The 15,000-nt window shown below is 33.2% G+C and overlaps 2 protein-coding genes across 3 annotated transcripts in view; one reads left to right on the plus strand and one right to left on the minus strand.

Annotated features, from left to right (window-relative positions):
• Positions 1 to 955: 955 nt before the first annotated feature.
• On the plus strand, positions 956 to 2,051 carry fabp1b.1 (fatty acid binding protein 1b, tandem duplicate 1). The gene is made up of 4 exons (XM_019124255.2): positions 956 to 1,115; positions 1,492 to 1,664; positions 1,748 to 1,840; positions 1,923 to 2,051. The coding sequence occupies exons 1-4, from the start codon at positions 1,049 to 1,051 to the stop codon at positions 1,974 to 1,976; spliced, it is 387 nt and encodes a 128-aa protein (XP_018979800.1). The 5' UTR covers positions 956 to 1,048; the 3' UTR covers positions 1,977 to 2,051.
• A 1,233-nt stretch (positions 2,052 to 3,284) lies between these two features.
• The window catches only part of smyd1b (SET and MYND domain containing 1b), a 15,178-nt gene continuing 3,462 nt past the window's right edge, over positions 3,285 to 15,000 (minus strand). Inside the window, exons 3-10 of one of the 2 annotated variants that reach the window (XM_042729196.1) lie at positions 14,300 to 14,513; positions 13,480 to 13,610; positions 12,351 to 12,389; positions 9,472 to 9,667; positions 6,758 to 6,850; positions 6,517 to 6,680; positions 5,060 to 5,228; positions 3,285 to 3,927 (exon numbers count right to left, since the gene is read on the minus strand). In XM_042729196.1, the coding sequence (XP_042585130.1) occupies positions 3,772 to 3,927; positions 5,060 to 5,228; positions 6,517 to 6,680; positions 6,758 to 6,850; positions 9,472 to 9,667; positions 12,351 to 12,389; positions 13,480 to 13,610; positions 14,300 to 14,513 (1,162 nt within the window). In that variant the 3' untranslated portion in view covers positions 3,285 to 3,771. The remainder of the gene's footprint in view (positions 3,928 to 5,059; positions 5,229 to 6,516; positions 6,681 to 6,757; positions 6,851 to 9,471; positions 9,668 to 12,350; positions 12,390 to 13,479; positions 13,611 to 14,299; positions 14,514 to 15,000) is intronic. The other variant, XM_042729197.1, reaches the window with a different exon arrangement.

Genomic DNA, 15,000 nt, shown 5'->3' on the forward strand with positions numbered 1-15,000 from the left:
TCCTTATTTGTGTATCTATTAATATTCTGATATGAACAATTCTACAATTGTTCAATTAGAGTGTGATGATCAGGGTAATTACAGTTTAAAACTAAAACCATTAAATATATATATAAAATGAAAAAAAAAAATGAAATAAAATGTTATATTAATTTATTTTTTAAATAAAACATTTTATTTCAGCTAGTTGGCACACCAACATTTCTCATTTTTGATTGAGAATTTTTGTTATTTTTTAACTCGAAATGCTAGCATAATTTTAACTAAAACTGAAATAAAAAAAATTCATACAACTATATAGACATAAAAAATAACAAAACTGGCAAAAACACAAAAATGTAATAATTGTTAACTGAAATAAAATTCATTATAAAAAAAATTAATTAAACTTATTTAATTTTTTGCTAGTTGCCAAGCCAACATTTTTTATTTAAATTTTTGATTAGTTTAATTTCAAGTACTAAAATAATTAAAACTAAAGCAAACTAAAACTGATAAAACTGGCAAAACACAACGAAAATAAAATAAATGTTATCTGATATAAATTAAAAAATGTAAACTCATTTTAACTAGTGGTCAAGGCAACATTACTCATTTCCATTTAGTTCAACTTGAAGTACTAAAATAGATAAATAAATACAAATAAATAAAACAATATTAAAAAATACAGACAAATGAACCAAAAATAGAAATGACAAAAACAAACAACAAAAGTGCTAAAACTTCCACTAAAATTTAAGTGAAAGCAGAAAATATAAAAATAAAAACCTAATTGAAAATATTGCAATCTACAATAATGTCTCACTGACACTGATAGCCCTGGTGATGATGTCACGCTGATGAGGGCAAAGGTGAAGGCCAGGATCTGATCAAACCTAAGCTTTTATAGATCTGTGCACTGTTTCACCCCACATGACATTTAACCTGATTTCACAGTAATCGGCCAATCAGATTCATCCAGTCAGTTTAATGATTCTTCATCTGCGTGTTTGATGATATAAAAGCATCTCTTAGACTCTCTGGAGTTACTCTGCATTCATCGGTCAGCATGTCGTTCGGTGGGAAGTATCAGCTGGAGAGTCAGGAGGGATTCGTGGAGTTCATGAAGGCCGTCGGTGAGTGCAAATCCAAATTGAATGCTGGATGTAAATGAACCACCGATAAAATGCCCAGTATTTCATGTATTGCATTGAGTATTTCATATTATGCATTCATTGTTTCATGTATTGCACTGAGTATTTCTCATGTGTTGCATTGAGTATTTCATATTATGCATTAATTGTTTCATTCATTGCATTGAGTGTTTAATGTATTACATTGAATATTTCATGCATTGCATTAATTATTTTATGTATTGCATTGAGTATTTCATATTATGCATTCATTGTTTCATGTATTACATTGAGTATTTCATGTATTGCATTGAATGCTTCATGCATTGCATTAATTATTTCATGCATTGCATTGCTAATCACTTGATTATGGTTTCAGGTCTTCCTGATGATTTGATTGAGAAAGGCAAAGACATCAAGAGCGTGACTGAGATCGAGGAGAACGGAGATCAGTTCAAAGTGACCGTCACCACCGGAGCCAAAGTCATGATCAACAGCTTCACCATCGGACAGGAGGCTGAGATCGAATCCCTGACCGGAGAGAAAATCAAGGTGACGCGGCGCTCACAGACCTGCATGCAGGAGTTTACGAGCATCTCGTTGCATTGATGATAATGCTGTTGTTTGTGTTCTAGGCTGTTGTGAATAAAGAGGGAAACAAGCTAAAGACCGTCCTGAACAAAGTCACGTCCGTCACCGAGCTGGTGGATGGAAACACACTGGTCAATGTGAGTGAGTTTATCATCAGCACATGTGACATTTTATAGAGTTTTATAGAGTTAAAATCATGGGATTGCTGTTGTGTTTCAGACTCTGACGCTTGGCAGCCTCGTCTACAAGAGGATCAGCAAACGCCTGGCCTAAAAAGAGACACACTCACGTGACTTGACAAAAAGAATAACATAAAGGGATGTTTTTATTAAAGTTTTCTCAAAATCAGATCTGTGTTTATCTGTATTATTTGAAAAAGAAGGTTTGTGTTGTGCATGTGTTACTCTAAAAATAAAACTCTATATGTCATTTTCCTTATTAGAAATAAAATAAAGATTAAATAAAATAAAAGGCAAAAAAGAAAACATTTTATTTCAGCTGGCTGCCAAGTGCAACTTTTCTGATTTTTATTTAGTCTAACTTGAGGTACTAAAATAACTAAAACTAATTAAACTACAGCTAATGAATAAAATGTAATAAATATTATATAGATTTATTTAAAATAACTAATAAACAATTGCTAAAAAATGTAAATTATTGCGAAAACAGAAAATAAATAATTAAAATACAATTCAAAATATTAAATGCTACATTTTTGTTTAGTTAAATTCAACGTTTAATACTAAAAACTAGATAAACTAAAATTAACAAATAAAATTTAACACACACACACACACACACACACACACATATATATATATAAACTTTATCTTAAATTAAAATGAAAACAGAACACTAATAATTAAAATCTAGAATATTAAAAGGGCAACATTTCTGTTTAGTTTATTTGAAGCAGTAAAATAACTAAAACTAAATAAGCTAGAACAAATAAATAAATAAAAACTATATGAACATATTTAAAAATGACTTAAACTAATAAAAAATGAATTAATAAAACTTTAACTACAAATAAAGTAAAATCAATTCAACATATTAACCAAAATTATATCTCAATTGTACTAAAATAACACTGATACTCTTGGAAGAAAGAAAAGCACAATGAAGATCTCTATAATATCACAGTTGTCCTCTCTACAATTAACTAAAATTTAGATTTTTATTTGTGTGTGTGTGTGTGTGTGTGTGTGTGTGTGTGTGTGTCTGTGTGTGTGTGTGTGTGTGTGTGTGTGTGTGTGAGTGTGAGTGTGTGTTTTTTTTTTTGTGTGTGTGTGTGTGTGTGTGTGTGTGTGTGTGTGTGTGAAAAAGACTGATAATTTCATGTGTGTCTCCTCTCGAGTTTCAGAAAGTAATATCTCAAACTGTGCTCAAAATCTGCAGACAAGTCAGTATGAAGTCATTTCTCATCAAATGCTTCAAGCACTGATTCTATAGCTCTAGACTCTTTCTGAATGATGACTATTGACTCATTTGTGTCTGTTTGAGGAGAAACACTGACACAAAATGCTGTATAACTCGTTCAATCTCTTGAGCACTGACAGAGTAATTAAAACACAAACATCATACTTTAAACCAGATGAAATTTTAATTACAAAAAACTTTAATGACACTCAAAAACAAAGAAGAGTTTAAAAAAATCTTATTAGAGTTGTCACACAATCATCATGTAGAGAAATGAATCTGTAACTGAAGCAGCGCTGTGTGAGATTTGCTTCCTAATCTAGATGTCTGACTTTATATACACTCTTAAAAATAAAGAGAGATGCCTAAGAAGAAACATTTTTGGTTCCACAGATAACTGTTCAGTCAAACCTTTTAATAATCTGAAGAACCTTCTTTCGCCACAAACAACCTTTTGTGAGACAGAAAGGTTCTTTAGATGTTAAAGTTTCTTTATGGAACCATTTAGACAATAACTGTTCTTCTATGCCATCGTGAAGCACCTTTATTTTTAAGAGTGTGTATTCTGAATATTGCTGCTTTTGTTCCTCTTTCTGATTGAAAGCGTCGACCTGAGCGTGTTTGTCACAGTGGATCACGTCGATGTGGTTCACTTTCTGCGAAACAGGTTCTTAATGCTCTCGGCTACCGGTTCTGCCATCATCCTCATGGGCTGGTTCTTCAGTGCCGCCTCGCGCATGGAGTGATAGACGTACTCGTTCTGCTTGAACATGCGCAGCTCCATCTCCGTCTGCATGCGCATGGCCTGATGGGAGGACACAGACATGTTCAAACGCATATCCTTCTAAACATGCATGCTGTTTCACACGCTCAACAAATCCTTTTTTGGAGTTGAAAAGTCATGCATATCAAGTTGCATTCAAACGCACTTGGGAAGCTTGTATTGTATATCAGTCATGCATCATGCATTGTATGCAATAATCTTTGTATCATGTTTTCTTACATTTTATGTTTTATTCATAAAAACTGCATTATACATTTAATATTACATTGTTGTTATACATATTCTAATTTCTATCATTTGTATGCATGGTATCTCACAAAGTCATCTATTTTGCATCATGCATTCAATTTGGAAATTAAAAAATATATATTTATTATTATTAAAAATATATTTAATATTATTATATTTGTATATAATCTTCAGTTCTATTACTTATTTATGCATGGCATCTAAGAAAATCACTTATTGCATAAAGTAATATGTTTTGTATAAAGTAATGCATGCATCACAATGAAAATATTTTAATTGTTTTTATTATTAAGAATATATATATAAATGTACTTCTTTATGCATTGTAATGTAATTGTAATGAATTGTACATAAAGGAATTCATATAGAGTATAATGCATACTTTATGACATGCATTCAAGTTGAAAAAAATCTTTTTTATCGTCAAAAAATATATTTATAATTAACATGATATTATAATAATATATAACAATTTATTTATATATGGTATCTTGCAAAATTATTTATTTTGTATTAAGTAAACCATGAAATATGAGTAATTAGTAATAATGAATAATTTGACTATGAATGATTATTTATTGTTTAATGTTAAAAAATATAATAAAAATTGTTTGTTATTTTTGTTTAAATTTTAATTAAATGTTAACTGAAATAAAATAAACCTGTTTTATTTCATCTAGATGCTTTTCACTAAAATAGCTATTTCACCTATTTAATAAAATTTAAATATTGTATTAATATATTATTATATTTAAAACAAGCAAATAAATAAATAAATAGAGCAGAAATATTGAAAAAATTTACAATTTAAATACAAAAAAAAAAATCTTAATAGCAATAAACACTCTAATAGTGCATCAGCAAGATTGCTGTGAACTCCACTGAGGGTGCGTGTCATGTTTACCTCCAGGTCTTTGGTGATGGGGTGTGTCGGGCCGTGGGTGATCATCAGGATGGCGTAGGCTTTGCAGATCATGCCGTGAGCGATCTCGATGAAGCCAGCCTGCCAGTGCGTCACGCCGGCTCTCATCGTGGCCATTCCCAGCTGAGCGTTATTGGGATGGTAGAGCTTCCTAATTCAACAGACACACACATTAGGGGCGTTGAAATTAATTTTTGCATCAATACAGTAATAGACCGTAATCAATTCTAGCCTGCTGACATCATTACCATATTAAAAAAATGCACCCACTATTTTTAAATCCGAGATCTGGGCAGATTTATGGAAAAACAAGCTTAGTGTGTGCGCTAGAGACAATCGCAGTGGGCTTCACTGCACAGAATATGCGCTGTGAGACATGTGTGCATTGCCTGACTTGTGCTTCCACCTGCCATTATTTCAGTGTTTTACTTTTAATTATTATTTAATTAAAATTATTTATTAATAATTTGTAATTATTTTAAAAAGCATATAATTTGATAAAAATGCACAAAATAAATTTTTATATAATTGTGATGCATCGTGATATCGAATTGAATCAAATCGTTGACATGATAATCGTAATCTAACCAAATTGTGAAACCAGTGACGATTCACACCCCTAACACACATAAGGGTGTTTTTAAGCATGCATGACTGAATGAAGCTTTCAGTCTCATGCATGCATGCACACACACTCACAGGTGTCCCTCCACCAGCTAGCACACATATAAAGGTGTTTTTAAGCATTCATGACTGAATGAAGCTCTCTCTCTCTCATGCATGCATGCACACACACTCACAGGTATCCCTCCAACATCTTGCACACATATAAAGGTGTTTTTAAGCGTGCATGACTGAATGAAGCTCTCAATCTCATGCATGCATGCACACACACACTCACAGGTATCCCTCCACCATCTTGCACACATATAAAGGTGTTTTTAAGCGTGTATGACTAAAAGAAGCTCTCAATCTCATGCATGCATGCACACACACACACACACACACACACACACACACTCACAGGTATCCCTCCAACATCTTGCACACATATAAAGGTGTTTTTAAGCTTGCATGACTGAATGAAGCTCTCTCTCTCATGCATGCATGCACACACTCACAGGTATCCCTCCACCATCTTGCACACATATAAAGGTGTTTTTAAGCATTCATGACTGAATGAAGCTCTCTCTCTCATGCATGCATGCACACACTCACAGGTATCCCTCCACCATCTTGCAATATTATGGTGTTTTTTAGCTTGCATGACTGAATGAAGCTCTCTCTCTCATGCATGCATGCACACAACTCAAGGTATCCCTCCCCACCCATCTGCACATCCTGCACCATGCATATAAAGGTGTTTTTAAGCATTCATGACTGAATGAAGCTCTCTCTCTCTCATGCATGCATGCACACACACACACACACACACTCACAGGTATCCCTCCACCATCTTGCGCGCGAAAGTCGCCGCCTCTTCGAAGAACTGCAGGTAGGACAACACCTCACTGAGCGTGCTCCACATGCGCAGCTGATAGATGTGTGTGTCGGCGAGAACGTTCTCCTGCTTCTCCACACACTCGCGGCAGATCTTCACCACCTGCGCACACGCACACATTAAACACCTGCGCTTTCATCTCCAGCGGCGCAGCTCGTCTGTATCAAACTCATCAGTACCTCGTTGTAGTTGGCTTCTATCCGGGCCTTTTCCATCTTTTCCAGCATCGTCCGGCTGTATTCTGTGACTTCTTTCACCGTTTCTTCTGGCACCTGCAGAGCAGAAGATAAAATTCAACATTAAACATGATTCTGGCTCATAGTTCTTATATCAAACAAACTCTTGTCATCATTTGAAAGCTGGTCTTTTTAAAAAGTTGTTAGACTGCAAGTTATTAAATAAAAGTGCAATAGGCAATATCTACTACAAATATCTGACAATTATTTTTGCCAACAGTACAGCACAAAACAATGGGAATCTCAATTATGTTGTTTAATATAAAAAGTTTTTTTTTTATATTTGTTTTTTTATCACTTATTTATTCATGATATCTAAGAAAATAATTAATTTTGCATTATGCAAAGCATAAAATAACTTTACATTTATTCTTTATAGACTCTTTTGTACTTACTACTGTATTGAAGTACAGCACAAAAAAATTTAATAACTTTGCAAAATCATTCATTACCATCTCAGTGATGTTACACCATAAAGTTAAAATAAATTTACAATAAATGCAATAATAAAACTAGAAAACATCTTTACTTGATACCATTTTGTGAAAAAAACATTTAAACTAATATAAATTTGCATATTTTTTAATTCAGTGAAATGAACGGATTAATTGATTCTCTGAATGAACTGAGTCATTCAGACTTTCCCATTATTGACAGTAATTTAATAAATAGTAATAGACATTAAATATGTATATATTAATTTAATAAAAATACACAACACCCTACTTAATGCAACTAAACGAACAGCAGCATTGAACTAATTATCTGAGAGCAAAAACGTAAAACTGCATCACATTTATTTCAAGTAAACATTCACTGAAGTGAAATGAACTGATTCGTTGAACTGATTCTATGAACAAATCGAATCCACTTCACTTAAATCTGACAGACTTCCCAATGATTAAATATAAACATAATGTGTCTCAGTTTTCGTTCATGGGCCAATCAATCTTTCTGAATGAAACGCACGCACGCACGCACGCACACACACACACACACACACACACACACACACACACACACACACACACACACACACACACACACACACACACACACACACACACACACACACACACACACACACACACACACAGTCTTCCAGATAATGGAAAGTCCTTCACTCTTCTGACTCATTATACGTTACTCTTGTGTTGTGAGGGTCAGTAATACGAGCCTGTGTCTCAGACTGGAATTCTGCTCCTTATCTAGTGTTCTGAGTGAAGGACTGCTATATTTAACCGCACTAATCTCTCCAGGACTGCAGACAGACGCTGGAAACTCACTCATATGTGTGCATCTGTTATGCTTCACTCACTGCACACATGCCACTACTTAGCGTACACTGCTGTGTCGTCATTATTCACGTTCATGCTCTCTCAAACCAGCGTATCTGCTTTAATGATGCTTTCACAGGACTTTCTTGTTCTTTTTATGGCTGGTCACTGTCTGCTTTCACTGCATTAAAAAAAGAGCAGCATGAACAGCCTCTTTCTGTGTATTTTTGTGACACGGATGCATGTGGAATCTCATTTCTGTCACAGAATAAAAACATTTAAAAAAAGTGAATTTTATCTTAGAATTCATAGAAAAAAAGACTATAATAAATTCTGTTTGCATATCTTCTGAGGAAAAAAAAAAGTCAGAATTGTAAGATGTCCTATTCATTCAAAGTAGACAATTTTTTATCCTTTTCATTATTATTATTATTATTTTTTTATTTTTTTATTATTGAAATATATATTTAATATGATAATGCTATATAACATTACATGATCTATGCATGGAATCTTATAAAATAATTATTTTGCATTTCCTGTCTATAAACGTATTTCTTGCTGAAACTAAAAAATAAAACCATAAAAAAAACATTTTTGTTACTTAAAAGTAACAAAGCATCTGTTACTGAAGTAAAATAATAATAATAAAAAAATAATGTTTCATCTACTTGCCATTTTTTTAAAAATTTAGTTTAAGTTGAAGTATTAAAATAACTAGAGGTGAAATAAAAATGAATAAAATTATATTAAAAATATATTAAAAATATATAAATGTTTTTTAAATATATATTTAAAAATATCCAATTAAAATGTTAACAAAAACTAATAAAAATGACGAAAACACAAGACATTTATTAAAAATGTAACAAAAAATTGTGACTTTTTACCTTAGAATTGTGAATTTATATCTCACAACTGCAAAAAGCTATTAATAATTAATAAAAGTTATTACATCTTGCAATTCTTGTTATGGTTTTGTTTTTCTTAGAATTATGAGTTTACATCTCCTCTGAGAAAAAAAAAGTCTGAATAGCAAGATTTAACCTCAGAATTCAGAGAAAAAAATTGCTAGAATCGAGAGATGTAGATTCAGAATTCAAGAAAAAGAGACAGAATTGCAAATTTATAACTCATAATTCTGATAAAAAACTTTAGAACTCTAGAATTGTAGGATAAATTCACAATGACCTTTTTTATACTTGTATTGCATGGCAGAAACAAGCATTTACATTCACATTTAGTCATTAAGCAAATGCTTTCATCCAAAGTGACTTACAAATGAGGAAGCAATCAAAATCAACAAAAGAACACGCTTCCACGGTCGTGTTATTTTAGGCCAATGCACATGCAAACTGTACTGAGCGTGATTTAATTCACCTTCTCTCCCTCCACCACTGCTCCGGCCATCTTCAGGTCGTCTTTGGTTTTGTTGGTGCAGTGTTCGCAGGTGCAGTCGAAGAAATACTGCTGCTTCAGCAAACGCCTGCGATCTTCAGACAGGTTCAGATAGTCCACATACGACACGGTCACTTCTTCTCCAGGGTCGATCTTTCCCAGCGCTCGCAGCTCAATTCTGCGACACAGACAGGCTTCAGTGGGATTATGACAGAATCAGGAGCGTAAAATGAGATTAGAACCAGAGAAGATACAGAACTAGTCTCGCAAGCAGATCCTGCGCTCAGAAGCCCTGCAGATCAAGTAAGTTAACATGAAGAAACACTAACTACTCAGTTCAGTGAAACCAGAGTCATTTTGTATATAGATCATATACAACATCTTCACTTGATCTGACAGCAGACGCAGAAACAATGGGTCTTTTTCACTCGTGATTGTGTGGATCGTTCAAATTCATATTCATATGCAAAGGAGACAAATTTCACAACACACAGATTCATTTTTAATGAATTTGGAAACTTTCGTCGCTCACTAAAGATGCACAGCAAGAAGTTTGTCGTCCTCAAAACCAGTTCAAACACAATAAAACCCTTTAATACAGAGCCGGACTACAGCTGTGTTGTTATTCAGAGAAACCTTTCTGCATACAGTTCATTGCATACAGGAAATATATTTCATGTTATACACATTTTTATGAATATTGCATGTGTTTGCATGTGTTCTTACGTTTACTAGATTTAGAATACATTTCAGAAAGTTTTTGATTTGTTCGGGAAAATGTCATACGCAGGTTTCACACACAAATTCGCTGCACAAATATTTTCTTACTTAGTATTTTTTGTCTTGTTTTCCATTTAAACTACCTAAAAAATAAATAAAAAAATAGGATGCATTTACTGGAGAAGTCAGAAAGGGGTCATAAAAAATAAACTTAATTAAAAAATGGAAAACATTTTTTTTTTCTGATGCCACAGACATTTTTTTTTCTTGTTTTAAGCAAAAACTTATTTATTTATTTATTTTATTAAAAAAAGAGACTTAATATTGTGAGTCATTTTAATCTCAATTAAATATATTTTGAAACATTCTGAAAAATGCATCAAAATGAGTTTATGCTTAAAAAAAAGAAAAGAAAGACAAATATCTGCCAGTGGGCTCAGAAAAATAAACTTGTCTCCCTTTGAATTAAGTTTATTTTTCCGTCCCCACTGGCAGATATTTGTTCTTTTTTAAGCTTAAACTCACTTCATTTTGATGCATTTTTTATTAAACAAGATATTTAGCTTCTCAAGTAAATGTATCTTGACTTATGAATGCTTAGATTTTTGTGCTAGAAAACAAGACAAAAATATTTTACAATGTATATAAATCAATGATAAAAATAAGATTAAAATAAATAAATAAAATCAGATTTAAATAAATGAATAAATACATGTAACAGTATGATTTAAGATCATTGATTTAGATTTAAGAATATTTATATTTACACTGGAAAACAAGACAAAAACACTGAATCATTTTTGCAGTGTTTGTGCGTTTGCATGCTAAGTGAATGAGACCCAGTGCCACACACAGACAAACCTGACAAATGTTGTTTGAGACGAGTGCAGGAAGTCATAAACTCACATATATTTGCATATTAAAGGGTGATTAGTTGTGGCAGCTGTCAAGACAGAAATGTGTCGGAAGAATCTGCTATTAGGTGTGAAAGAGATTAGAAAAGAAGACAAAAGGACCAACCACCCATCAGCACTCGCCTTTACAGCACAACACCTCAGATCAACTCATCATTATAGAAATTAAACTCTGTCATCATTCATTCACTCTCATCGACTTACTTTCTTCAGTGGAGCACAGAAGAAGATATACAAACTGCATTAGCATGAGTAAATGATGACAGAATTCCCATTCAGCTTTTTTCAAATAACCCACCTCTGTATAGAAATATGTTGTATAGAAATATCAGTATCTGATTTTGTGTTTAGTCCAGGTTCTAAAGTAGGTGCTGGAAGCAAACTCTCATACTGACCTTTAAAATACATTTATTTCATACTAAGTATAGTTCAAATCTATTAAAATATTTACTGTAAACTCACAAAAATTTTAATTAAACAATGCACATTTCTTAATTTTAAGCCTAAAATGTGTTTTAATGTCACTATTGATGAGGATCATATGATCTTTGAATAATATCGGTCTTTAAATATATAGTACTTGCAATAGTTCCTCTGTAGCACTATCAAATAGACGTCAGTATATCTTTAGTTGGATTCAACACTACTTCTGCACAATTAAAGTGCATTAAGTACTAAATTAGTTGTTCCAATTTAGCAGACTTTAAGTATAGCACTAAATGTACAATTGCAGGGAATTTTAATTAAGCGCATAAATACACTGCAAAAAAATGATTCTCTTACTAAGTGTGTTTGTCTTGTTTTCTAAGAATTCTTGAATCAGGATGCATTTACTGTACAAGTAAAATGACTTAAAATGAAAAAAGAGAGAAAAAAGGTTGTTTTAAGCAAAAACTAACACTTTTTTTTCAGAAAACAAGTAATTTTACATGTCCAGTAAATGCATCCTGATTGAAGAGTTTTTAGATATTTAAACTAGAAAACAAGACAAAAACACTAAGGAAGAAAAGGATTATTATTTTTTTTTTTTGCAGTGTGTGTATTTGTAGTCTACCTAGTATGAAATAAATGTATTTTTATTAGATTTAGTCTTCACTAGGGGAAAGCCGCTCTCTGTCGTGTTTTTTGGCTGTATTTGGGTAGTTGATTATCTGGAGTGAAGGATGTGATGATAGAAAGCGGAGAGATGAAGATCTGATGAAGAGAGGTAGAGCTAAACAGACCCACCTCTTCTGAGAGTGATACATAGAATCGACAGCCGACTGACTGAAACACAAAGCAAGAACCACTGAATCTCAGGATACTGTTCTCAATCAAATCCTGTTCTCGTTTTCACAGTAAAGAACTGCGTGTAATTCATTGCATTTAATCATGCACATTATGTCTCTGGAGGTGGAAAGTTTCTTTTATTATAAATACAGCATACACTAAAAGTCTGAGGTTGGGAATATTTTTTTTAAAAAATTTTTTTTTTGGAAGTATTATATTCTGATCAAGGATGCTTTTTTTTTTTTAATTATAAATTAAGTAAATTGGTTGTATTTTTACTATTTAAAACAGCTGTTTTCTATGTGAATATCTGTTAAAGTGTAATTTATTTCTGTGATGTGCAGCTGTATTTTCAGCATCATTACTCCAGTCTTCAGTGTCACATGATCTTCAGAAATCATTCTAATATGATGATTTACTGCTCAAGAAACATTTCTGATTATTATCAATGTTTAAAACAGTTGTGCTGCACAATATTTCTGTGGAAATTGTGATGCATTTTATTTTTCATGAATAAAAAGAACAGCATTTGTTTGAAATGGAATTCTTAAGTAACTTGAATGTGAAGTCTTTTGTAATTTTTTGTTAATTCTTTGATTAAATTATGAATGTATTTATTGTTTCTTTTGATTAATTTCAATTAAATCTGATTAGAAACTTCTGAATGCTAGTATATCTGATGCCACACATGCGAGTGATTTCTTGCTAAAATTAGAAGTAGCTGGTTTCCTTGCACTCTCTGTGCTCTCCTTTCATTGAATCCCGTTGACTGAGAAGCTCTTTTCTGCACATCACGAGTTGAATGTGACATTTCACAAACGTGATTAGACATAAATGCATGTAGATAGCAAACACTAATAATCTGTGTATCAGGTGGCACACGCAGGCCACACTATTCAGTTAATGCATGCTTTTCATGGAAACCTGCATCACATGAGCCGCAGGGTTATTCCCTTCCCGACTCTTTCGGTTCAGACTCTCACTTCCTCTGCATCTTCTCTCTGATTCCTCTCCCACCCACCGTACTTTCACCTGTCTGCTCTCACGCTCCTCCAGAGGATGTGAAGACCGGGGTTTCTCCACTTACTTGCCGTTGTTGAGGATGACGGTGCAGTTGGGCCAGCAGTCGTGATTGACCAGACACAGGTTCGGGAACAAACCCACACCGACGGCCTGCAGCCCTCGCTGATCGCTCACCATGAACCCGTTACAGTTGATCTGACACATAAGAGAAGAGTTACAGCATCTGAACAGAGCCTTTTGATTAAAGGCGTCATGAACTGCCTTTGCTTTTTTTATTTTGAACTGTTCTCTGAGGTCCACTAATAATGTTTTCAAGATTTTTACATCAAAAACACTTATTTAGAAGTAATAAGTGGCATCATCAGAACACTCTGTTTGAACAGAGAGTTATTATCTACCAATGGGGTGAGAAAAATAACCTTCATTCAAAGGCTAAACAAGATTATTTTATCTTACCCCATTGGCAGATATTTAAGCTTGTTTTAAGCAAAAACTAACTTTTTTTTTTTTTTTTTTTTTTTTAAGAAAACAAGACTTAATATCTTTACATGTATCTTGATTCAAGAATGTTTAGATATTTATACTAGAAAACAAGACAAAAACACTGAGTAAGAGAATAATTTTTTTTCAGTGTAAACTGTGATAATGTGAGAAATGTCTGAATTAATTTTGGGTCGACTGTATTTCATGCATCACTTCTGCAAAGATATCTAACAAGTGAATTTGTTGTGCATTCTCACCGTGTTGCACTTCATGGAATAAACTTTATTTAATGACGGTTTTGCAAGTTTTTAATAAAGAGAATGTTATTTGAATCATGTTTAAATGAAAAAAAAAAATGTTAAATTCTGAGCATCTATCATGAGGAGTGTAAGTCTACGCACCACTCCGAGGATGTGGGAGACGTTGTCCACTGTGTGTGGTTTGCTGGAACGCGGCCAGAAGTCTAGGAAGTTGTGTATGTCGACTTTGAAGTCCTTGAGGTCGTCTTCGGAGATGTCGTAGATGTGGTCCTCCAGCTCGTCCAGCCCGGTCAGCTGCGTGTCCGAGACCACGCTTCCATCCTTATCCAGACGCCACAAGATGCGAGCGGCGAGACTAACACACAACACATCATTCTGTCACATATGAGCATGGTCACTATGTGCAGACCATTAATCCTGACCACTAGTAATCAAACAGTTGGTGGTTCCATTGACTTCCATCGTAGGAAAAAAAAATACTATGGAAGTCAATGGGAACCACCAACTGTTTGATTACCAGCAATCTTAAAAATATATTCTTTTATGTTCAACATAAGAAAGCAACTCATACAGGTTTGAAACGACATTAGGGTGAGTAAATGATGACAGAATTTTCATTTTTTGGGTGAACTATCCCTTTTCACAAGAGATACATTTACTTGAGAAGCAAAGTGGGTTGACAAATGGAAAGTAAGTTTACGATTAAAACTAGAAAATATATCTGCAATTAGTTTAGAAAAATAATATTGTTTTCCTTTGAATTCAAATTAAGATATTATTTTTCTTAATATGAGAGTATTTTAAGTGATTTTGCTTCAAGTAAATGTATCTCCTGTTGATTT

The sequence above is a fragment of the Cyprinus carpio genome, chromosome B8, assembly GCF_018340385.1.
Source record: "Cyprinus carpio isolate SPL01 chromosome B8, ASM1834038v1, whole genome shotgun sequence".
NCBI lineage: Eukaryota > Metazoa > Chordata > Actinopteri > Cypriniformes > Cyprinidae > Cyprinus > Cyprinus carpio.

Coding starts and splice junctions, on each gene's coding strand:
- fabp1b.1 (XM_019124255.2), top strand. CDS start 1,049: ATGTCGTTCGGTGGGAAGTATCAGCTGGAGAGTCAGGAGGGATTCGTG. Junction 1,116..1,491: donor GGAGTTCATGAAGGCCGTCG/GTGAGTGCAAAT, acceptor TTATGGTTTCAG/GTCTTCCTGATGATTTGATT. Junction 1,665..1,747: donor TGACCGGAGAGAAAATCAAG/GTGACGCGGCGC, acceptor TTTGTGTTCTAG/GCTGTTGTGAATAAAGAGGG.